The sequence below is a fragment of the Dryobates pubescens genome, chromosome 13 (assembly GCF_014839835.1).
Source record: "Dryobates pubescens isolate bDryPub1 chromosome 13, bDryPub1.pri, whole genome shotgun sequence".
Taxonomy (NCBI): Eukaryota; Metazoa; Chordata; class Aves; order Piciformes; family Picidae; genus Dryobates; species Dryobates pubescens.
In genome coordinates this window covers 30,995,347-31,021,692 of record NC_071624.1, presented here as the reverse complement: position 1 = coordinate 31,021,692, position 26,346 = coordinate 30,995,347, and the positions used below count along the sequence as shown (strand labels likewise).

At 44.1% G+C, this 26,346-nt stretch overlaps 1 protein-coding gene across 1 annotated transcript in view; it reads right to left on the bottom strand.

Annotated features, from left to right (window-relative positions):
• Window positions 1-26,019, bottom strand: part of USP32 (ubiquitin specific peptidase 32) — an 80,031-nt gene extending 54,012 nt beyond the window's left edge. The window contains exons 1-2 of the mRNA XM_054166333.1: window positions 25,791-26,019; window positions 1,805-1,932 (exon numbers count right to left, since the gene is read on the bottom strand). Of these exons, the coding sequence (XP_054022308.1) occupies window positions 1,805-1,932; window positions 25,791-25,848 (186 nt within the window). The 5' untranslated portion in view covers window positions 25,849-26,019. The remainder of the gene's footprint in view (window positions 1-1,804; window positions 1,933-25,790) is intronic.
• Window positions 26,020-26,346: the final 327 nt, after the last annotated feature.

Genomic DNA, 26,346 nt, shown 5'->3' with positions numbered 1-26,346 from the left:
AGAGCAACAAAGTTGGTGAGGGGTTTGGAACACAAGCCCTATGAGGAGAGGCTGAGGGAGCTGGGGTTGCTCAGCCTGGAGAGGAGGCGGCTCAGGGGAGACCTTCTTGCTCTCTACAACTACCTGAAGGGAGGTTGTAGACAGGCAGGGGCTGGTCTCTTCTCCCAGGCAACCAGCACCAGAACAAGAGGACACAGTCTCAAGCTGTGCCAGGGGAGGTTCAGATTGGATGTTAGGAAGAAGTTCTACACAGAGAGAGTGATTGCCCATTGGAATGGGCTGCTGGGGAGGTGGTGGAGCCACCGTCATTGGAGGTGGTCAGGAGGAGACTTGATAGGGTGCTTGGTGCCATGGGTTAGTTGATTAGGTGGTGTTGGATGATAGGTTGGACGTGATGATCTTGAAGGTCTCTTCCAACCTGGTCTATTCTATTCCATTCTCAATGCTAGAAGTACACAGTAATTGGTACTAGAATGCTGAGGTGCCAAAGTGCCAGCTTTAATGAGATGCCATCAAAAGCTAATTATGATGCTTCCATTAATTTTACTTCACCCAACTGGAAACCCAAAAACCTGCAATATCACTGTAATGAGTGTTAAAAGAGGCAATTACCACCAAAACTATGTCTTTAAGGACAGATTTTTAAGGTAGAAAGTGGCCAGCAGACATTTGAAAAGTAGGAGTCTCCATTTGTGACCAAAAGTTTACTACACCTGAATCAGCCATTTAATTCTTAATAGTGGCATAGAAGGGATAAAAAAAGTACAGTCAAAGAAGACAACACACACAGAAGTGACTACTGAAGACATGCTTTAAGCCATGGGCAGATCCTAAACCTCCTTTTGATTGCAGTTTTTCCTGTGTTAAGTGCTTGAATCTCCACAGAAAAAGATAATCAATCTGACAACTGCATTACAGAGGCAAATGACACCATCCTCATCAACACTTAGTAAAAGTAGAAAACATAAGGAAGAAAAAACAATTAAGCTATGGTGGGGGGGAAGTAACCCTCTGCCAGAGTGTTAAACCTTCTGCAATGTACACTTCACTCCTCACATTACCTAAATAAAACTGGGAGACTTGGACACTGCCTGTGAGGTCAATAACACCAAGGATACCAGGAATAGCAGCTGTGATTAGAAACCACATGGAGGAAGATATCATCTGAAATGTCTGGCTGATCTTATTCTTCTCTACCAAGAATATTTGAGTTTCTCTCTCAAGGCAGAGGTAACACCAGGAAAGGAAATGATGGTTTTAAACATGCACAGGTACAGGATGCTATTAACTCTTCTTTTGCTTGTGTCCTGATATAGAGACACAATATTTATACCCACGAAGTGTATTTTCATTCTGGCTACTTTTTAGTTAAGTTGTGCATTTATTATACATAAAATTATTTTTAAGAGCTTGTAAAGATTAATCTGCACTTTCAAAAGTAAAGTGGAAAAAAACCCCAATAAAACAACTCAGGGAAAGCAAAAGGAAGCTCATCTCCAGAGTCAATAAAATCCTGCTCTAATGGCCATGTATAGAGTTACATCTTGCCAGCCTTTTACTTCCTCAAATCCACACCTGGATATTCAGGTTCACTTCAAAGTCACCTGCCAGCTATTAGTTGGGTTGGAATCAGCAGTTCAGTCATGCAGCACATCACTGACAGGTCTGGAACATTATCTTCACCCAGAGAATGCACGTTGTGATGTCTGAAGAATGGAATGACATGGAACGAGCCTGCATATCTGTACAGGCACATTACCAACCACCTCTGCCCCCCCAAAACCACAGCAAGTTCACAGATTACCTCAGCAACTTTTGGAGGGACTCCATCACCAAGAACTTCCCTGATGAAGCACTGTTGAGTCATGTAATAGGAGAGTCCACAAGTTCTCTTGAAAGCATCTTTCAGCCGTTTCAGCTCTATGTCTGTAACTGTGTTGAGAGAGAAAAGAGGAGGGGAAAAGAAAAGATTTGGTCAGTAAATATGTCACAGAAATTTAATAGCTTGAGGGATCTCCAAATCCTTACATTTACCCTTCCAGTCAAAAGACAGGAAGAAATTAAATGCATGACTTCACCTAGATAGTGGGAAAATCTGACTACTAGAACATGAGATCCTACCAAAAAAAGGGAGGTGAAGCAGACCTTAATTGAACATCAATCAACAGAACAGTTCACTGCCTAACTTTCCTCTGACTACAATACACAATAGTGTATTAGAATTTGTTCTAAATCAACATAGCTGATGATGAGCTGGAGGGAAAAGGTTGGGGAAGACAACGGTGAGATAAAGCCTAGAGAAGGAGAGTGATTAATCCAACACCACTGCAGGAAACCAGATGATGCTCCTCTGTCTCCTCTCCCAGCAATCCCACCCATGGCTTTACTCCTGCCCATCCAGGCTGATGATATGGATCAAACCATGTTTTGTCAGCATTCTGGTCACACAAAAGGACAGTAAGATAGCTAGCTGATCCATTTGACCTGGCATGCAAGCCAGAGAAATGATCTGCAGCCAACAGAGCAGCTAAGGAAGCTTCATCTAGCCACAAGTCTACCTTTCTGTATGTTGGAAAAAATATTTAATCACCACTTACATGCTCATAACAGCACAGTGAAGCATGAATTAACAGGAACTAAATGTCATTCTTCACCTAAGATTTTGCTGCACACTCTGCTTGCCAGCTAAAACCTGTTCCAACTTGTTCACAACCCATAAATGCGAAGCCTGATGACATCCCGTTTCGACTTGCACACCAGCTTCCTGGAAAGCACTCCCTGCCTTCAAGTTTTACAAGCAGAAAGCAACTTTCTAGCAAAGTGTTTAAAAAGTGAAGTATCTGCTTGAACAAAACAAGTCCTCTGTCAAAAGTCAAGTTGCAGTGAGCAAGAGGCCACGACCTGCATCACATGCAAGTTCCCATGGCGAGCAGAAAGAGCTATTTACCATCCGAGAGGCAAAAGGAATGATGCTGTACACGATAGCTGCTCCACTGTATTTATAGCAAGGCATTTGCCTTCCCCTGATACAACATGCCAGGCAGAAACAACACTGGCACAGCCAAAAGCCATGTCAAGCTTTTTGTCAGCCAAAATAAAACACAAGACTTGAGAGCCAAACTCTCTTTCAAACGTCTCTGTATCAATTAATTCATTCATCAAAAGAAAAATCATGCCTTGAACCACACTGAAACATTTCTTCCCTAATCTTAATCCTAGTGAACATTAAAGCCAATTAGTGACTTAACTGTGTGTAAAACAGAAACTGGGTTAAGTTTCTTTTACAGTTTTATTATAGACTCTGGGTACTTTTGACCAGCAGATACTAAAATCAAAGCATCTAAGAAATGAACTTAAAGAGTGAGCCACACAGGACTAGTGCTATCAATTAACATGGCTCTGGCAAAGACATGCTCAAGTTATCATCAGCAGATATCTTGTCTTAATAAAACAAGCACACTTTAATTATCTGGCAGAAGAAGGCTGGTACAATACTGTAACCTGCCCTACATGGTGTTCAAATGTCACAGCTCCCCACCTCATGTGTAAAGGAATAAAACCTTGAGACTGCTAAAGCAGACAGGACAAGGGATAATGGACACAAACCTGAACATAAGAAGTTCCATCTAAAGATGAGGAGGAACTTCTTTAATTTAAGGGTGATGGAGCACAGAACAGGCTGCCCAGAGAGGTGGTGGAGTCTCCATCTCTGCACACATTTAAAACCCACCTGGATGTATTACTGTGTGACCTGCTGTAGGTGAACCTACCTTGGGAGGGGAGTTGGGCTCAATCTCCATAGGTCCCTTCCAGCCCATACCATTTTGTGACTCTGGCTCAGCACTGCATTCCTGCTGCACCCCCAAGTCCCCCATATCCCTGGGCAGAGCAGGCTCTCACAACTCCAGTCACCTTCCAGCTGCCCTCACCGCTGAGCTCACTTGCTGCAGATGCAGTTCTCAGAAGGACCATGAGCACAGGCTTGCTGAGTTATGCCTGTGCACTATCTGCTTGCTAGGATTAATTAAAAGAAATACAACAGCCCACAGCCATGTCAAACTTCCAATTACTGCTCTAATAGAAGATTTTATTTATCCAGTAAATGTGAGCCATTTGTAATAGGCTGGCCTATAAAGTGATTTCAGTCAGACAAGCACTCTCCCAATCATAAAATGGACTGGCACTTCCATTCTGAGAATACCTGTATTAACAGAAATTAATTTCTAGACCATATGGAGTACTCCAGAGATATTTTATGGATCACCTTACATCCCTGAGTGCACCAAACAAGTTACATGTTTCTCAGAGCCACTGAAACTCAATCACCTCTGTGGTGGCAGAACTGCACAGAACAGTATTTTGTGTGCTAAACTCTGCTGTAACAGAGAGCAGTGAATGAGTTTAACCTTGCAGGGCTGCTCTTTCACAGCTTTGCAGGACAGCGGAGGCTGTATGACGGGGGAAGATGGCAAGCAGAGCGATGAAAAGCCCAGCTGGATCTCAGGAATGCAGAGTCCTCCCAAGAGCACCACGGGCAGCAGTCATCAGTACTTGGTGAGCACCTACCACTGCCAACTGTGCACTTCTGGCAGTGCTCAAGACTAGGAAAATCCCTCACATGCACCTCCTCTGGAAATGCAGAAGTGACTGCACTCCTACTGAAGGTGAGGAGAAGGCTGGGAAGAAGTCTTGTCAACCAGTCCTACCAAGACCTTCAAAAAGAACTGTCAGTATATGATTTAATTGCAGACAAGTGATGCTGCCAGTCCATGTTACACTTCCAAAGCAAGTTACTCGTCCTAGAGACCACTTACTATTATTATTTGCTCACAGGAACTTCAAAACAGGTCATGGAATTACAGGAAAGGTGATTCCACTCCTTCCCCAGGACACATTAAAATGACTGATGCTGGCCTTTTAAAATCATTTGCAAAGCTTTATAAAAGTAAGTTCATTATACATTTAGATGGAGGCACATGAAAGCACTCCTGAAATGGGCAGAGCATAAATCAAAGATATTATCAAGGTCTACCATGAGTCTGGAAGACAAATAAAATACTTGAATACAAAATCAGGGCAGCAGTGATACAACACAGAGGTAGAATGTGATGCTGTGGTGAGAAGAAATAAACACAAGTCTTCCATTATGAATGGACCATCTCTAGAAGCAATCTGTCTATTAGGATAATAGCATTAAAAACAAGAACATATAACCACGAGCTACCTTTTTCCCTCTCAAGTCCACAGGTCCTACACAGCAAGCATCACAGACCACAGCCAGCTTGGACAGGGCCTTCAGCAGCATGGTCTAGTAGGAGGTGTCCCTGCTCATGGCAGAGAGTTGGAACTAGATGATCTTTAAGTCTCCTTCTAACCCAAACCAGTCTGTGATTCTGTGACTGTAGGGATATTTTTCATCCCAGTTTCAGACATGAATGTGGTTAACCACCCTGTTTCCTACACTGACTTAAGTTCCTTCAAGCAAGTTGATTCACTTTTTCCAAAGGCACCACCTTACCAAACACTTTCAGGAGACAGCTGTCTACAAACACCTCAAGAAAAGATCATTCACAACCTGCTTTCACGAGACGCTGGAGACAGACACCACACTACGGGATACTCTCTTGCTGCATTCATAACCTGACAGTGAAACCCACAACATGTTAGACTTCCCAAAATAAGATTATGGTAGCAAAAACCATCTGTACATCACTCCTACCAATATAACAGGTGCCACAAACTCAGTTTTACTGCAGAGAAAGCAATGCAATTGGACACACCCCCCCCCACCACCACACAGTCTTTACATTTCAGCACTGTGGAAGCTAATTTGTTACTGTAAGGCTCTAATTCAAAACAGTAAAGCCAAGTTGCAGTAGGTAGGCACTGTACTCTAGTTCTTAAAAATATTATCTACCTACTTCCCAAAAAAAATAGTCTTTTCCACAAAAGGAGAAGTCACAGACTGTGTTGTTCCGTCTTGGTGACTTTATTAATACCAACCCCTTAGTGCTGCCTTAGCTGGATGGCTTCCAAGAAAGTTAGAGATTTCAGTTTAACAGAAGATTAGTGCTGCATCCAACCCCCAGGGAACATTTGAGCTCCAGCTTGTTTAATAAAGTTTAAATGAAACCATGCCACCTCAGCTGAAAGTGTCACCTCAGCTCACAGTAATTGTAACCAACCTTCAGCTCATCCAACTGCTGAAGGTATTTTTAGTTTAATAGTGTTACTTAAACTTAATGCTGCTTACATGGATTTGGAATCCACATCTGTCCAGGTAGAGATTGGTGTAGTCCTGTTCAGCGCTGGAAACCACTCTCTCTGCTCTGCTTTCACCCCACTGAGTCATCCTGGAGTTCTCCTTTCAGGATCAAACTGGATGTGAAGCTCAAACTATGCAAGCCCAGCTCTAGACTTAAACCTTACTTTGCCACCCATGTGAAAGTGACCTGAATTTCAGAGGGGATTCTTGCCAACTGTGTCACTGATATAAACAGAGCTGCAGGGAATCTGTCTCAGAAAAAAAAAAATGCCACGTTTCTGTGGACGCCTGGTGTTAGATAGCCACATTCTGGCCATAGGCTTTAGTGTTCCATCTGAAAAAGGAAGGCAGGGAACACAGCTGAAGGGAGTCCTTCACACTAAAACCGAAGTAAACCCAAGGTTCACTACTCAAAGCACTTACTCTTAGCACTCAAATTCTCCAATAGTTACACGTGCTTCATCAACAACTCTCCAACTTGAAGTCTGTTTTATGTAACAATTGGAGCCCAAAGAGTGGAGGTAACCCCAAAATTAATATCCTGCAGTTCCTCTTCAAGCAGCTGAAGGAATTCTTTTTGCTTACGCATTCTGTAACGTTACACATTCTATAACATCTTTAGATGTACCTTAAATTCAAGTTGAACTAAACTCAGCCGGAGGAAATCAACCCTTAAAGTGGGCCTTTGGGAGGTTTTGCAGACACATTCTCTATTCATTTTAGCAACTTTTCTTCTCTTTCTTTCCACATCCTGTAGCACTAATCCCACCCCCACCTCCTTGTCTTTATCTTGGAGCTTTAAAATGCAGCGTGAGTAATGTATGGATCAACGTGCAGCACAGCCTCTGTCATCTCCAAGGTCGGGCAGAAAAGGACAGAACAACTTCAGACAACAAACATCCCTGCAACACTCAGCTAGCTGGGAAGCAAACACTTGCCTCAGCAAAAGTTGCTCTGCTGTTACGAGGCTGCTAGTGACATTCAGGAAGAGTCATCATAAAAATATGGCTGCATAACTAAACACACCTAATATTGATATTTTCCCTTGTTCCCCTCTGCTTTGGAAAAAGAAACAAGAAAATGGGCACATCCAAGCCAATTCCTCACTAATGGAAGTATCTACAGCACATAGTTCTCACATGCTTCCTCAGAGACTGATGAGCCTAAGCTAAGGTTGCACATATGACCCCAACAGTCTGGTTTATTCACATACTGTAAGCAGTTTAAATCTTCACCTTTTTTAATGGTGCCACACTAGGAACACTACTGGGGAACACTACGGAGTGACAAAGACAGGGTGAAAGACTTGAGGCTGCTCAGCCTGGAGAAAAGAAGGCTCCAGGGAGATCTCAGAGCTACATTTCAGTATCTGAAGAGGACCTACAGGAAAGCTGAGGAGGGACTGTTTAGAAAGCTTTGCAGCGATAGGACGAGGGGCGGTGGTTTGATAATGGAGATTTAGGTTGGACATCAAGAGGAAGTGCTGCACAATGAGGGTGGTGAAATACTGGCACAGGTTGCCCAGAAATGTGGTTTAGGTCCCTTCCTCCAAGGCATTCAGGACTCAATGCGGCCCTGGGCATCCTGATCTAGCCAGAGATGCCCCTGCTGACTGAAGATGACCTGTGAGGGTCCCTTCCAACCCAATGCAATCTGTCAATCTGTGAGGACAAAACTGCAGAACTGCCATGCACTACATCCTCTGCTTGGCACCAGTAACTAGCTCACACCTAAAGCAACAACCAAGAGTAAGTCATCTTGCCATCTTTCAGCATGTGGCCCCTCTCCAACGCCCTTGCAGAGCAGTTTAAAGATTTACAGATGCACTGAAGAGAAGCAAGACCAAAATTTATGAGCGAGCACTGCTGCTTAAGATGCAGCAGCTCCCACGTGAATGCTAAGCATTGTAGGAAACAAATATTCATTCTGAAGGGAGCCTGTCTAAAGGTTAAAAGAAGTGGTTAGTCAGGCTTAATGGATTTATCACAGCTTACGTAACATAATTACTATATACCTTACCTATGACACGTGCGACAAGAGCGAGCACACTACTGACACGCTAAATTGCTGTTTATTAGGAAAGCCAGAGCAGCCACAAAAAGTACCTTCCTTCTCCAAGCTGCTTCCTCTACCCTTCAAATCCAAGCAGAAATGATCTGAACTGCTGGGTGCAGAATGAGATACAAAGTGCAGCTTTCAAAAGCATACAGCTGTCCGCTGCCGTAGACAATGAAACCAGCTCCTGAACTCTTGTAATGCTGCCCGAGACACCCAGGCAAGAGACACTTAACCTCTCCTTGTCTTACTTGTCTCAATCCTAAAATGAGAATAAATTCTGGTCTCCATCAGACAGGTGGCTGATAAATGATCTAAGATGCTCTGTGAAAGTACTAGAAGCCACTACCAAAGAGCTGCTTTAATCAGTGAAAAGGACAGAATCCTAGTAGCTTAACTGAGGGTAGGAGGAGTTAATCTGCCATGGCTACTATAAACTGACAGCCAATTAACTTAATTATAACAAACTGGACACAAACAACGTGTGTATCTGCTTTCTTTCCTTTCATCTTATTAAGGCACTGGCTGCTGAAAACATCTCAGTGATTTGGCAACCCCTATTTACACCAGAGTCACAGAAGTAACAAGTCATCACTTCCATTAGTAGCAGCAGCAGTAACAGCACCAAAGAGCTGATAAAATCTTGAGGTCTCAAAAGCCCAAAAGAGCTACATGAACATAAATTATTTATTCTGATTTACAGGTGACTAGCAAAAAAAAAAAAAAAAACCCAAACCCCAACCCCACAGGGTATCAACAATGCTGAAAATCAAAACAGGAAACAAATTACAGTATAAGCAGGAAGCAAAAACCAGAGAGGATAAAAAGTTCAGTTAAGGTGAGGGGTCAAGAAAGTTTGAGCTCATCTGACTCAAGTACCTTACAATTTATCTAGTGGCACTTATCCCCAGGACTGCAAGCACCAAAATGTCCACAGTACTTCACAAATACACAAAGATTTGAGTTCCCAATGTCACCACTGGATGAAAACCAGCTTGCTGTGTCAGTGCCTTAATAACATAAAACCACAACAGAAAAGAAAAAGCCACAAACAAAACACAACCACCAGCCCTGCAGATCTCAAGTATACACAGCAAGCAATGATTTGCAGCCATCAGCATAACACTGCATTTATTCTCTACTAAAAATAACCAAACCTGCATTTCAATAAAGCAGACAACTTGATCATCCTTCAGAAAGTAAGCAAAATTCACCTACCTCAAGCTCTTCCTGACCTCCAGCTTGGCTCTTAAGAATTCGAATATTTTGATTTTTAAGTGACAATTTTGCAGGTTCCCTCTCCAACTCACAGGGCACAGAATTCTCTAACCAGACAATTATCTTCCCTGTAATCACTTGCTCAATATTTCCCCCAGGAATCTTCATCCTAGTTATACATGGAAATTTTATTACTTTTTTCATTAGTCTTTATTGTGACTTAATGGCTGCGGTTATGAAGTTGTCAAGCACCAAAGCCATTACTGAAAAGCTTCAAAGAGGTGAAATTTGCAAGAGAACATAAAGTTTGGTTGGGAACAAGCCCCAAATAGGAAGGATAAACTGCAAAATACAATTGAGATAAATGAATCAGCTATGACTAACAAGACAACCTCCACACCCACCTGGTCCTGCCAAAAAGGAATTCACTTGAGAATATTTTGAGGGAAAACAGACACAGGAAAAGAAACACAAACCAAAGCCAACCAAAAAAACACCCCACCAAAAATGAATCTACTCTTCAGGGATCTTTCATAACCATCAGAAATCACAGTATCACAAAGGTTGGAAGAGACCTCAAAGATCATCGAGTCCAACCTGTCACCACAGACCTCATGACTAGACCATGGCACCAAGTGCCACGTCCAATCTCCTCTTGAACACCTCCAGGGATGGGGACTCCACCACCTCCCTGGGCAGCACATCCCAAGGGCCAATTACTCTTTCTGGGAAGAACTTTCTCCTCACCTCGAGCCTAAACTTCCCCTGGCACAGCCTGAGACTGTGTCCTCTTGTTCTGGTGCAGCTTGCCTGGGAAAAGAGACCAACCCGCCCCCGGCTACAACCTCACTTCAGGTAGTTGTAGACAGCATCAACGAGGTCTCCCCTGAGCCTCCTCTTCTCCAGGCTAAACAATCCCAGCTCCCTCAGCCTCTCCTCACAGGACTGTGCTCAAGGCCTCTCCCCAGCCTTGTTGCCCTTCTCTGGACACCTTCAAGTGTCTCAATGTCCTTCCTAAACTGAGGGGCCCAGAACTGGACATACTCAAGGTGCAGCCTAACCAATGCAGAGTACAGGGCCACAATGACCTCCCTGCTCCTGCTGGCCACACTATTCCTAATGCAGGCCAAGATGCCATTGGCCCTCTTGGCCACCTGGGCACCCTGCTGGCTCATGTTTAGGCAGCTGTCAATCAGCACCCCCAGGTCCCTCTCCGTTTGGGAGATCTCCAGCCACTCCGACCCCAGTCAAACGACACCAGTCAAATTCCACAGTGCATCTCCCTAAAGAGTTCACAGCCTCAACAGGACACCTACCAAGAGCAGGAATTTAAGTTTTGGTATTTAAAAATACTCAAATTGAAGTATTCATCCAGTTGTATTTCCCTCCCCCCCTGCTACCCAGTCTTTGTTTTTTTGGTAGCAGTGGCTCATCCTGGGGATAAAGCTCTTCTTGGTTCTCTGAGACCTCACCATAATGCATATCAGAGGTTTAACATCTTGTGTGCAGGGAGCAGAAGATTTAGTTATTACAATAGGATTTGCCAATTTTCTCTAACATGAATACTTAGCATTTATGTGACGCTTTTAATCTTCAAAGAGCTTACTTCTCACAGTTCCCATCCTCAAAAAGAATGCCATTAAGTATTACCAGCCTGTTTTATCCATCTGTAAAGTACCTCCACACTGTCACGTTGCTATTTGGATCATGTTTGCTTCCAGCAAAGCTAATCAGTCCCTGGTCTCTGACAACCCTCCCCAGAAGACCAGTGTGGATAGGAATTGCTACATAATAGCCCCAACAGTGAAATAATCCTCCCACCATCTGAGCATTTAGATCTTATTTGCTATATTTTATATCCTCAGGAATTAAAGGAGCCCAGCTTTTTCAGATGCTTACCAGTCCAGCTCTGCGAGCTACAGAAGAAACCTGAAAGAACCTGAAAATTCAGAAGCCTCTGCAAAGCATTAAACTAACTTTTATCATATGTACTGCTGCAAAATCCAGTGAAACAGATTGCAATATTAGGGACAAAAGTAATTACTGTTCTTAATTAAAGAGCTGGTAAACTCATTCTGTGCGACTGAACAGTGATTTCCAGCCCTTACTGATGGCAGGATGCCACCCTTCTCAGCCACGTTGGATCACTTATGCCTCTTGCATGATGAGGTGCTGTTACTACTCTGGATGCTCTGAATAAATTATTGCTGCCCCTGGAGAAGGGAAAACTCAGCCAGCTGGCTGTCCAGCACAGCCAGGCATGGGACAGTATAGTGAAGTAAAAGGAAAGGAGGTGGAAGTCCAAGTTCGAGGCAGTTCTGAACACAGAGCATAAGCCATCCTGCAACAAAAGCACCTGGAACACTGAACTCCAATCCAGGAGAGAGAAGCCTGGACAAAAATCAGTCAGGAGTCATGGAAGCCCTGGAGGGATGAAACTCCGCCTGGGGTGCCTGCCTTCACCTGAGCGCAGTCATCCTCTTCGCCCTCTGCATTCCTCACTTTTCTTTCCTTTTCTCCTATTGCTTCTCCACAGTTTCTGTAGCTTGCCTACAATTTCCTACAAAGACCTTTTCAGGATTTGAAGTGGGTGTTGAGTCCGATTTGGATTAGAAGCAGAACTGCTCCTGAGCTGTCCCTTCATGGGCTCTCCTGGCAAACGTACAGAATGGATGGTCACAGGTGAGCGGAACAGCTTCTCTCACCATTCGGGAAAGCTGCTTCCACTTTATTACCACCATGAAAATCATCTATACATTTATGCTTGTTAAGCTACACCAAATGCCATTATGTACCTCATTTCCAAGAAATAAGCAGCCTATTAAAATGAAAAGCAAAGGCAAATGCCAGCTCTGTAAACACAAACACCACGTAAGGACCATGCCACACAATAAATTGTCTCAAAATGAATATTTCATATCCTCTCTGCCAGCAGTGGCAGCGACACTCAATGCAGCTACACTAGGAATTGTTATTCAATTAAAAAGAATAAATAACCTAAGCCTGGAAATTAAACAATCTGCAGCTTCTGCACAGGAAGGCAGCGCTTCTATTGCCCCCAGTGAGGGCTAAAGGCAAGCAGTTCCTCTTTGCAGTTGCTGGTATCGTTTTGGTCAAGTGTTTACTCAAGTGGTAGTCTCTGGCAGCTAAAAGAGCCAACTCTTAATTGAGTGTAATACTTAGATACAATGTGAAGTATTGTGTGTGATGGCTAATAAAAGATATTAGATATTTACACACTGGTAAATCTTAACTTCTAAAGTTAAAAGAAAAACATGACCCACTTGGAAGTGGTTGTTTCGGCACAAACACTGCACACACGCACTGGGCTGATGGACAATGGAAGCCTCTGTATTTTGAGCCTGCCTATTTTCAACTCCTGAAGATACACCTGCCTGAAAGAGAACTTCAAATTCAGATGCAAGAGTGAACTATTCTAGTGTCAGGTCACAAATTCCTACCTTCTGTTCCACCGTTACAAACACATCAGAAGAATTTTGCTACCCAGTCTGTGAACGACTGAAAAATAGAAGCAGAATCACAAAAGACACAGCACATGTAGCTGAGAAAGAAAAGAAAAACTCAGAGGTGGTTAGTTCTGGGATCCCACTGCATGTTTGGTAGAACACCAAGAACTGAGTCTGAGATGGTTTTTAACAGACAATAGGAAATAATTAGCATCAGTGGTCCCAAACTCCTGTAGCCCCCTTCAAAATACTCATTGTTAGATGTGTGCTATCCCGAAGGTCCTACATGCAGAAGAATGAAACAGCCTATTTAGATACACCATGGGATGGGAAACTACCTTCCAGTCCATTTACTGCCCCAGTTCAGATGGCTGGGATGACTCAAATTTCAGAGTTTCACAGAAACACACTGGCCATTGTTTCACAGAAGAGAAGCACACAAACAGAAAAGGCATTAGAACGACTTCACACCAATGAGCTACAATGCCCTGAATAGTGTCAGCAGTTGGAACCTTTCCCTGAATCCCTGAAAAGGCTCCCAAGATATCCCCAAGGACATTAAAGTCTCTATTAGAAGCTGTACATTTACATAATAAATTATGAACATTTTATGTGAAGAGCTACTTATCAAATACTTTATATGCTGCTTTCCAACCTCTATTCTGGTAATTCTCTGGCCTCTGCAGTTAGTTAGCCAGTGTTCTACACCAGAATTAGTGCAGATTAGGGTTCCTTCCACTTTAACCTATCTACATTGCAATCTACTCATTATTTAAAGACCAAGATTAGTTCACACAGGATATTTACAGGCCTATTCTTTAAGCAAGGTGATTAGAAGACAGCATTGAATTGTAGGTAACATACCTACACAAAAGAGGAAGACTTTTTAAGTGGGGAGGGAAAAAAAAATGATTCTAATTCTTTAAGAAAACAAAAATCCTGTTGTCAGCTGCAAGACTGGAAAGCAAGACCCAAAAAGTTCTTTTATTGCTTTGCCACTGATAACAACCTTGGTTGGCATCCTCACAGAACACAGAGCAAGCCAGGCTGGCTGCACTAAGTGCTGCTGCTGCTTTTTGGTTGCTTGCTTTGTTTTTAAAACTGGTGCTGAAGTGCAAATCCACTTCTCTAATTTTTAAACCCAAATCCAGGATTTTACTGTTTCTCCTTGTCAGGGAAAACCTCATCATAAAAAAAAAAAAAAATCATCTTTACAAGACTAGGAAATTTCCAGTGCAGAATAAGATTCTGTTTCTGGCTAACACCTCACAACTAGAAACACGGATTGAAAAGGAGTGCTACTTCAGCTCAAAATAGATTCCTGATGCCACATTCAAATTCATTTTTAGAACAAATTTAATCTGCAAAACTGAAGTTCTCATAATTACTATCCCAATGCTTTCAGTTCTTTTTCTCCACGTCCACAGACTTAGTAAATCTGGCACTTCCTGTTCTGCTTTAGGCTTCTGAGTTTCTTCCACTTTTTTACATACATAGCACCCCATCAAGTCTTCTCCTGAAAACCTCCAATGATGGCGACTCCACCACCTCCCCAGGCAGCTCATTCCAATGGGCAATCACTCTTTCTGTATAGAACTTTTTCCTAACATCTAGCCTGAACCTCCCCTCATCCAAGGTTTCAGACTTTTAAAAGAACTAATTTCTCAAACTAATGCAGTGGCCCTGGGCAGCCTGATCTAGCTGGGGATGTCCCTGCTCACTGAAGGGGTGTTGGACAAGATGACCTTTGAAGATGACCTCAAGCTGCACCAGGGGAAGTTCAGGCTGGAGGTGAGGAGAAAGTTCTTCACAGAAAGAGTTATTAGCCACTGGGATGTGCTGCCCAGGGAGGTGGTGAAGTCACTGTCCCTGGAGGTGTTCAAGAGGGGACTGGACGTGGCACTTGGTGCCATGGTTTATTAGTCATGAGGTCTTGGGTGACAGGTTGGACTTGATGATCTCTGAGGGTCTATTCCAACCTGGTTGATTCTATGATTCTGTGATAAGATCCCTTCCAACCTGATGCAATCTGTGAAAATTGACCATTCCAAGCAACTGTCAAAAACTCCACCAAACCCAGCCTTGTGCTCATTTGTTGAGTTGCATTGAGAGAGGAGATTATACCTGTTAAAGTATTTCAGTTCAGGAATTGCTGCCACAGCAGTCTGCCACAGGACAAAACCTGAGCACTTCCATTCTCACTACAAATTAAGATAAGGAATATCAATTCAACACACAAAAGAAATGTGGGCATGCATTCCAGATTCAATACTTAACATGAAGTTAAATTGTATGAGTAGATGACAGCTGAGAGATCAGCCAACAAAAAGGCAGATAGGAGAGGAATAAAACCTACAGCTCGTGAGGGAGAATTCAAAGGGGCTTGTGATAGGTTTGATTTTTGAAGGGTTGAGGAATATATTTTTCACACAGAATGCCATGATCTCTTATTTTGGCCTGGTGACATTGCCTCTCCCAACTTCAGGGTCCAGTTCAGGCTCTGAACCGAGCAAAACAGCTTCAAAGGATTTGGTCATTAAAAGCAAGTGAAAAACATCAAAATAAGTGTTATACAAGACACTGAGAAACAGAGCTTCACTTGCCATTTGCAGCTGATGTTTAGAAGTATGTATGGCACTGATGACTGGTGTGGCTGCCTCACTCCACACCTGTTCTCCACTGCCTTGCTCTGCAGCTCATGACAAACCCCCAGAGAACTCTACCAAAAGAGAGGGAAAATCTCTTTTTAAGGTACAATGTTTCTCAGTGGCTGTTTAAGACCATTCTAAAAATCAAAATTCAAGTCTATGGCAATGTGTACCACCCATCTCCTCACTTTGGCCAGTCACCCATCACAAGTAAGAGGCTGTCCTGTTAGTCTGAACAGCATCCTTGTCCCAGAAACTCTGGATGGTTTGCAGTGTGTTCCACCTTAATGCACTGGTGAACACATTAACCTGTGTGGCTCATGAATACCGTTCCAGAACAGAGATTATTTTGCCCCAAACACACCACACATGGAAAGCAGAATGAGCTGTTAGCCTCATCAGCACAGCTCCATGTGACAGAAGAGGCTTGTTAGGTGTTGTGATAGGCTAAAAGGAGAAAGGAGAGGAGGATCCAAACATCCAAGAGATGAGGAATGTCACTTGATACACCAAGTCAGCCTACCTGTGACAGCTAATCACTTGACTGGAAGGAATGATTCAGGGACTGCTTCCAGTGCTTTCACCACTTTAAGTAATGTACAGGATGGGAAATAAAGCCCTGGTCACTAGCCACTGCCTTGATTATCATCTCTCCAAACCTTTCTCAGGCACATCCTCAAACCCAAATAAAGGCCTTGTGCAGATGTCAGTAGATTTTTAAAAGGAAGTGATTTTGTTAAACCATTTGGTTATTTAACCAAGAAACACACTCCTCTATCTCCCAGAACTCAGCCATATATCAGTATTACACTGAAACAATGAAGAATTTTTTATTGTCATTATAATAAATGACTTGATGCTCTCCACAGAAGAATCCATTGATTGATTCTAACTTGCACCAGTTTTTAAACAGATTTGCTGAAGCTGCACAAAAGCTGTCTGCAGACACATTCTGTTTCAAACTAGGACTGGAACCCAGCTTATCCCCATTAGGAATCAGAAATCCAGAAGCCTTCCCAGCAGTTTAACACAAAAATCATCGAATCAATAAGGTTGGAAAAGACCTCAAAGATCATCAAGTCCAACCTGTCACCACAGACCTCATGACTAACTAAATCATAGCTTCAAGTGCCACATCCAATCCCTTTTTGAACACCTCCAGGGACAGTGACTCCACCACCTCCCTGGACAGCACATTCCAATGGCCAGCAACTCTTTCTAGGAAGAACTTTCTCCTCACCTCCAGCCTAAACTTTCCCTGGTGCATATTGAGACTGTGTCCTCTTGTTCTGGTGCTGCTTGCCTGGGAAAAGAGACCACCCCCCACCTGGCTACGACCTCCCTTCAGGTAGTTGTACAGAGCAAGAAGGTCTCCCCTGAGCCTCCTCTTCTCCAGGCTAAGCAACCCCAGCTCCCTCAGCCTCTCCTCATAGGGCTTGTGCTCAAGGCCTCTCCCCAGCCTTGCTGCCCTTCTCTGGACACGTTCAAGTGTCTCGATGTCCTTCTTAAACTGAGGGGCCCAGAACTGGACACAGTTCTGCAGTGAAAAAGAGATGCATAAAACTGCAGTGAAAGAGAGATGCACTCTTCCCCAAAATGTCCCACCTTTGGCTCAAAAAAACCAAACCCCAACCAACCACTTCTCAGGAGCATTAGAATTTGTTATGCAATAAAGAAATGCTGAGCATTATCAGACAGCTAAGCTGCAAGCGCTGAAGCTAGCAGGCACAATCATCACTAACAAAGTAAGATGTCCCTGAAGAAATGACAAAAAAAGAGAATGTGCATCAGGATCTTGCCACTCTTTAGGCAAGCAGGGTGTTTTTGTTCCAGCAATAATATAGTATTCAAAGTTTTGTGACTAAAAGCCTTTTAAACTCTCAGGCAGAATCTACCTGAATGGATTTTGGTGGGGCTTGGTTTTTCTTTTTTTCCTTCTACATTCATCTTTGCCCAAAGGCTTCATTGTCTCCTTATGCAAATGACCTTTTCATATGAAAATTAAATGTTAAAAGATGCTTTTTGTAGTTCTTCAATACTGCAAACACCACCTGGACTTTGACAGTAATTCAGACTAAGTGTAACTTAAAGAAAAAGCACCTGTTTCAAGCAGTACAAGAAATCAATTTGGGTTTAATAGGCTTTAAGATGATGTTTTATTTACAATTAATCTTCAGGACTTTCTTTCAGAACTTAAACTAGGAAATGATCAGTTTTATTATGAATCCTGAAGACCAGATTGCAACATGTAGTTCTGAAAACACGCATGCAGAACGTGAAGACCTGCATCGAGAGCTTGGCAGGTATTCCACCTCACTGGGTGTTCTTGTAGCAGCAGAACACTGGGTGTTCAGCTAGCAGTCAACACCCAACTGGAGCTCACCTGAAGAGAGGCTGGCCAGTTGAAATCAAACACAATGTGCTCCTGAGCTGCCTTCACTGAACACCAAGTCCCACACGTTACTGAAAACAGCTCCAAGTTATCTCCAAACAGTTTTGCTCCTAGGGTGCAGTAACGAAGTGGAGAGCCAACACCACACTCATTACAAAGGCAAAGACTTATCAGTCAAGGGCAGCCAAAAACCCTCACCCTTTTACTCATTAAGAACACAGCTTCATGTCATAACTGTCTGTAATTATCTAACGTTGTACAGTTCCATTTGAGACACCAAACATCTCTTGGTGCACGCCAGTCCTCCAGCCATTGGCACTGCAACCAGCCTGCAGCTACAGCACCCATCTGGCCCAGAAGGACTCAGGTCGATGCACAGCTCCTCACTGAGCAAAGCTGTAGAATTAATAGACTACAGTTAAGCAACCTTCTTTTAGGAGGCCCTAAAAAGCCCAGCTTTACAACAGCCCTTGCAGTAACTTGTCAGCGAGTTGAAACAATTCTGGCATGAAAACACAACACTTACTCTACCCCCCCAACCATTTCTTTTCTGGATGCTCACTGTATTGTGACTTTTAAAAATAATTAGTGGCCAAATGATACAGATGCCATAATAAGAGCTCAAGGACATAAAACTCATTAGATCTGCCTGACACTCCCCATATACCAAATCCTTTGGAATGAATGCATGAATTCACAACCTAACCCCCAATCCACTCCATTTGCAGAGGATATTGTGTCATTTTTTCAAATGACAGGCATTAGCAATGTCTGCTTTTTTCAAACACAGAGAAGCCATAATCAGTCCTACCATGAAGCAGCAGCTGGGCAATCATCTTAATTTATAGAATTAAATAGACATATCATGCCTCACCTAAACACATTACTTGTTAAGGCTGTGTTCTTTTATTCTCACAAAGCTTGTCATCCCTTCACAGGCTCATTTGGTGAATGTGATTTCAATTTTTTTTTGAGCACTACAGAACTGAATGCCTTATTTTATGAAATGAGACAGTAGGCTGCCTTCCCTTTGAGCAGAAGAAAGGGGGTGAGGGATGTTTTACTCATTTCTCCCATGGTGCCAGGAGCCAGCAAGCCTGATACTGTTACAGGTCAAGAACAACAGGACTCAAGAAGCCCCCTCTGTTTTTATTTTCCTTTCACATTTCATTAGAGAAGCTCCACATCATTTTGAAAGGCTTCCTGGTTTCTATTTTTGCCTTGTTTTATTCTCTCTGTAGGACACTGTCAGGTAGCTTTAGAACCCTGATGTTGTATTTCATAAAAACAAAGCTTTACAAAATTCAAGGTGAACAGAAATGTTTCCCAGAATCTATCAGGTTAGAAAGTATCTCATGAGGTCACCTAGTTCAGCCTTGTGCTTCAAACTGGGTCAACACTGAACTCAAACCAGCTTGCAAGGGCTCTGTCCAGGGAGGTCTAGAACACCTCTAAGGATAAAAGTTCCACAGCTTTCTCTGGACATATATATTTAACAAGAAAAGAGAGACTTGCTGTTAAAGGGGTGAAAACTAGACACTGATTAGAGTGAGGTGACTGTGAAAATAACTTATTGCATTGATTGAAACACAAGGAATCAAGCAGAACAAGCAACAGTTACATGGGCTATGAGATATATAGGCATATAATCTATAAAACAAATGGTTGGGATACTCAATTGTAGTCTAAATCAACAGAAGAAAATACTTTCCATATCTATTAGCCTGACAGTGTACTTTCTGAATGTTAAAACACCTTGTTATAACCTAAGTGGGGATTTGTTCAGCTCATCCTTTAACTTCCAGCCACCATGGCTGGAATGATATTATCTATTTACACTCATCTGGCAGCTTTCCTGACCCTTTTGATTTGAATCTCTAGTGACATGCTGACAGGACAAAAATCCATCTAATACTATGAGGCTACTACCAGAGACACAATTCACCTGTTGAAAGGACAAACCAGAAGGCTCCAAGCATTTCCTGAAGCCCATTTTAAGGTTTTGAGGGCTTTTTGGTTTAAGATGCTCAGTTGTTTGTTTACAAAATGCCTACTCTTAAATCCTCTTTTATCAGACTAACATCACTACGTGCACATCCAACACTCAAGCACTTACTCAATGCCATCCTGGGGAACCATCTAAGAATTACTAAAAGCCTACTAAAAGCTATGTGATCAGCTCCCTCAGAGCCACAGCACTCACAGCAGCCTAAGCAGAAGGGAACACTTTCCTCTAATTCAAACATTCTCAACTGGTATTTCTGTGAAGAGTTTCTGAAGACCACAAAAGGCATCTCAGGAAAGCAAACTTACTGTTAGTTGACTTAAGTTCACTATACAAATGTTCCTCATTTCCAATAGGAAATAACTTGGGCAGTTACAAGTAAGAAGAGGTTGAAAACCACTGAGCACACTTCTCTAAACTCGGAACCTGAAGTAAGAGAAGAGAAAGTGGTCACTGCAGCTCAGCAGATAAAGAACTACAGATAAATAAGCTCTCTTCTAATAGTAGCCTCTTTTCATCAGTTCCTGGAAGTAGCACTCCCCAAGCCACTTGTGCATTGTAGAACACGTTCAGCAGAGACTACTGAGGTACCCTCCCAAAACAAGCAGCAGAACTGAATGCCAAAGTTGTGAAATAATTACTGCTCTGTGAATTTGAGCAGCTACTTGCAGCTCTCCAGATTTATAAACAGGAAGTGTGAAGCTCTGCATTCATACCTGCTTTCATCATATGACAGAGCCCTAAAGCCATCAAATACTGGCTGACAGAACAAGTCTCACTCTATAATCTAGACTGTCTCAACAGTGGATCCTATTCATTCTGACAGCTAAAAATAAAAGGCTGGGAGAGATCTGAGAGATCCAGGCATTTTCATCACATGCATCTGAATACTCAAAGCTCCTTACACAGAAGGACACAGGTTTATACCCCTTGAAAACAGCACATCCTGAAGAACGTTCACCTATTTATGGTGTTCAAGCACTGGTTTTCAGATATGAGAGAAGAGAAAGTAGCACAACTGCTTTTGTGGGATATAAAAAGAAGATAACAAACCACTAAAATGGTTCCCTGATCATTCCCCCCCCCCCAAAAAAAAAGTCTCTGGGATTTAAAAGGTTCACTTTATAGTCTGGGGTAATAAAAAGTAGTCTGTGATAGGCTCAAGGGCTCAGTCCATGGATTTTTGTCACCAGGTTGAGATCAAGACAACCTCAAATAGATGATTAGATATTTGCACAAGTTCTCCATCATCCTTTTGTCAGATTTATTACATCTGTACACTGGAGGATGTTAATGACTAGACACCTAATATATATGCCTTGATTTAAATAAAACAAATGTAGCTATTTTTCAAATTCAAACAAGACAGAAAAGGTCATTAGCAAGATTTATCCTCTGCCCATCACACATCATCACTCAGCACTGGGAAGAATACTAACCAGACTTTCTGTGGAGTAGAGAGAGTCTCCATGGCTTTAGTTGGCTTCTTGTTCTGCAGTTGGCAGGCATCGTGGAGGTAAGAGAAACAAGGAAGAAAACTACCTTCAAAATCCACTATTTCCTGACCTCTCCAGAGACAAATCCTGTGAAACTGATACACCTGCAAGTTTTGCCTCAGTCTTAGCTGGTGGTTTAACTGCATGCACATTGCTGAAAGATGGCACTATTTCTTTATCCCCTGCTCTTCTCCTCTCAGAGGTCACTGTGCTCAAATCATAACACAAGGAAGGAAATCCATCAGCAGCCACTCATGTCTCCAAACCCAATGACCACACCAATATTGTGGCAGTTCCCTCTTCTTCCATCCCAGCACAGGAGCACCAGAATTTTTACCTTGCTTTAAGAAGAAAGAAAACTCTCCTCTGCTCTCTGGCACAAACCTGACAGATCCATGATGATTCACTGACATTTCTTCTGTGTAAGGGTTACCTGACTGAATATTTAGCATATCTAAGCTGAAAATGGCCTTAGTTAGCATGACCTGCTCTAAGCTGCATTATAGAATCTAAGTTTCTATGAATCTCATCATTTTCAAGCACCTTCATAAATTTACACTGAGCAGGATATATTAAGAGTCACTGGAAAAGACAGTCCTTAGGGATTGGAAATAAGCTGGTCATCAATACCACAAAGTCACCTCTTTCCTGAGGAATCCTTGTTAAAGTATTCTATACACAACACAGCATAATGCAAGAGCTGCTGTGATGGAGCTAATACAAGAGCAATATAAAGTTCTTCCTTTTACAAAGTTTCACTGGCCCAAAGACAGTCCTTGAAGGAACTGGGTGTCAAGGCTGCCAGCAGAATAAGTAAAAGATAAGGCAGACTTCAGAGCAGAACCACCTTGGCATAAGGCAAGGCCTAACTGTAGGCAATACTCAAAAGAGCAAGGCAGCCTGATGAATAGAATGGGAATAGAGAAGTCAGAGGCACAGGATGGAAAAGGTACCAACCCAAAACAGGAGACTGCCTGGGCTAGGGGAGCCTGCCTGAACTGAGGCACTGCCCTAGGAAGAAAACTGCTCTTGCAGCTTAGGGCTGAGAAAACACAGAGCAGTGGACTCAAGCTACACTGCCAGTTTATGCCAACACCAAGTTAGTTTGATAAGGCAGTCAACACTCTTATGCCCAGTTTGGAATGAAGCAAGCCTTTCACTTCACCTATGAAGACCAGCCCACGAATTTCACCACCTTAGAAAGAAGTCATCCTCAGAAGGTGGTCTACAGAGTCAGGAAGAGCACTCACCACAAGTTCAGAACCCATACCTCTTCCCACAGCAGCAAAGCAGCGCCTCTGGCTCCTCTAAGTAAGATCATTACTTAGCAATATTTGTAACAACAGATGTCTAAAATAGCATCTGTTACTCTTCACTCCCAAACTACACAACAGATTGTACAGGGCATGGGGGAAAAAGGGAGACTACCAAGACTCAGTGTGACCTGCACTGGTGGACACAAACCGACTTTATCATGCCCACCTACAAGGCCACACCACACAGAGTGCAGTCAGCTGCCTGTGCCAACCAGAAGGGAAAAAAAACAATAACACTTGCAGTACTATCTCATGCTCAAGGGTGAAAAAGGCTATTAACACCAGGCTGCTCTCACATTTTCATCTCCTTGAAGAGAAGTTACATTTTAGCTACAGTTATTTATACTGTGAGTGTTTAACCACAAAAACTCTCCTCACCTTCACAACCTTTGGTAACTCCCAAAATGGAACTGCAGTAAATAAAACTGCAGCTGCTCACAACGTAAAAGCCAGCCTTGTTTCCTGAAGCCTGCAGAACCAGCAGCACTCACTGCATCTTTCTAGATCTTCTGAACAAGTGAAGTTAAAAACAAACAAGAGTCTCAAAAACATGACCATAACATTCTGAATGATTACTACCTTCTACAAGTACAATTAACCGCTATTGATTGCATATGAAGAATTCACAGTTGAAGAATTTGCTCGATATCACCTAATATAAAACATTTAACAGCCAGGACACAATGTTATGACCAAATCTAATTGGACATAAATCACAGCATGGTTTGGGTTGTGAAGGACCTTAAAGATCACCCAGTTCCAAGCCCCTTCCATGGGCACAGACACCTACTAGACCAGGCTGCCCGAGGCCCCTTCCAACCTGGCTCTGAACACTTCCAGGCTTGGAGCTTCCACAACTTCCCTGGGCAACCTGCTCCAGTGCCTCACCAGCCTCATGGGGAAGAATTTCTTCCTAAGGCCTAATAAATACATTTCACTTTCTTTCTGTAATGTTTATGTTGATCCATAATCACTGTTTGCATCCAGAGAAATGTCACGAGTACCAGCATGGCTCTGTGCAAGTAGGAATGGTCCAACAAATGATGTTTTGATAACTAGCCTGTTTTATACATACAATGATTCACTGGTTAAGTACACAATACAGTTATTCAGCAAAACATCAACTTATATTAGAGAGCCTAAAACAACCTTTCTGTCCTCAGAAAAACAGTATGAAATGCCTCACAGGGGGAGAATAACATCAAAGGAAAACACTGCATTCACTGGGCAAGAAATCACTTTAAATCACGTTTTTAAAAGCCAATCTTATTTTTTATGTCAAGGGAACTTCTGATCATGAAACATCCACGTCAAGTTCTGAGATTTTAAAGGAGCACACCAGTTTATATAGCTAACTTTAACATTCAAGGCACTTAGATTTTTCTTATTGATGAATTTTTGGCACGTGTATCTCGAGCAAACAAATGTATTTTCCACCAAGGAAAGCTTATTCCAAGCACCTCCTGTTACGTTCAACTTCACACATCTACCGAGCTACATTTCTGACTCCTGCTCCTCTAAAACCACATGCACCAATGCCTTTAAAGATTTCCTATACTTTCACCACCAGTGAAATTCTTCAAGGCTGTTATGTTTAAAATCTGTAAGGAAAGTGAGTTTGAGTCACATGTTTGTTTCTTCTGCTCGACAGTATGTTGCTCCATTTCCTATCTGCCATGGCATTCTTCACAGGCTCCAGCATAAAAGGGGAAAAATGTCCAAGTATTTCACAAAAATCCCATTTCCCATTAATTTGTTTCTCTTTCAATTAACACTCCATCTCCTCCCAGCTCTCCCTTATCAGTCCTTACATGCCTCTCAGACGGAAGCAGAAATAAGAAGGGCAGCCATGTATCCATTTGAGCTTAAGAATTTTATCAATGCTTTAAACATCACACAGGTGAACTGCTTTAACTCTTGGTACGACTTCACATGAATGCACAATAGGGCAGTAAATACAAAAAAACATCCCCCCTGCAAACCATATACTGTTGAAAATTACTGTCCCTCTTTGTCCTTGGACTTGGATATCAGTTCTAGAGCAAGGTAGCTGGCAGGGTGTGTAGCTTGCCTGTCGCCTTGGAGCCCTGCAGCTGCAAGTGTTCAGCACTGAGCTTGTTTATGTTTTCCCTTTGCTAGTTCCTCTTTAAATTCTCCGGGAGGTATCTACAAACAGACTAAACCAGCAACACAGATAATAAACCGCACAAGGTACATCCATCTTTCAACCCAGAGATGCAGATGCGTGCTCACTATCGCCGACAGCAGCAAGTAAACATGCGGAGCCGGTAGGCAAGAGGCAGCCGGGAGCTGACAGCACGGGGAGAGGAGCGGCGCGGCCGGTCCTGTCACATCGGCACGGCCGGATTTCCCAACGCCGGGCTCCGAGAGCCGGCAAGCGACAGGCGAAGGCAAGGCCGAGGGCTGCTAGGCAGCGGCAGGGTCTGGCGGCATCCGCGCCCGCCGGGTGCCTCTGCCCCTCGCCGCCCTCCCCTCCCTTCCCCGCCCGGCTTGCGGGGCTGAGCGGCGGGAGCGGGACGGCACCGCCAAGGGCTACCGGGGGCTGCTGCCAAGGTGTGGGGGCGGCCCAGGAGAGGAGATCCTCCCCACGGCTGCTGCTCAGGCCCCATTATTAGGATAGGGTAGACAGAGAAATAAATAAATAAATAAATAAAGGGCGGAGTGGGGGGTGGGGGGGAAGGAGAGGAAGGGGGCGGGGAAGGAGCCCGAGGTAGAGGAACGGCGCAAGTGCCTCCGCGCCGGGGTCTGTCATGGTGGTGCGAGCAGCCACCAGACACCACCTCGCCGCGCAGCCCGCTGACAGAGAAGCAGAACGGGGGACCCGCTAACAGGGGGAGCAGAGCGGGGTACCCCCCTCCCACAGCCACCCCGGCAGGCCCGCCGCCGCGCCTCCTTGCCCTCCCTCACCCCTTCGCAGTGCCTCGTCGTAGCTGAGGAAACCGATACGGGACTCCTTGGCGCCCATGATGCTCCTCAGTCCATGGCCCCTCGTCCTCCGCCGGCCGGCTCGGCGCCGCGGAGCCCGGGCTGCGCCGCTAACGACTCCGGAGCACAGGGCGCGGGCGGGGGGAGGCGGGGCGGGCCGGGCCGGCCGGGGGGAGGAGGCGGCCGCGCGCCCTCCCCGCCACCGCCTCCATGGCGGGTCACGTGAGCAGCCCGCCCGCCGCGCCGCGTCACGTGACGGGGGAGGGCTGGCTCGGCTCGGCTCGGCTCGGCTCGGCTCGGCTCGGCTCGGCTCGGCTCGGCTCGGCTCCTCCTCCTCCTCCTTCCCCCCGCGTCGGTTTTAACGGGCGGCGCGCGCAGCTCACGCTCTCTTGCTCCCCCTCCCGCCGCAGGGAGCGCCCCGTGCCATGTGACGCGGCAAGCCGCCCCCCCTTCCCCCCCTTCGCTGCCCGTAGAGGCGCCGCCTCCTGCCCCGGCAGCAGTGGGAGGGCAGCGGTGCGGTGCCGGCCGGGGTGGAGAA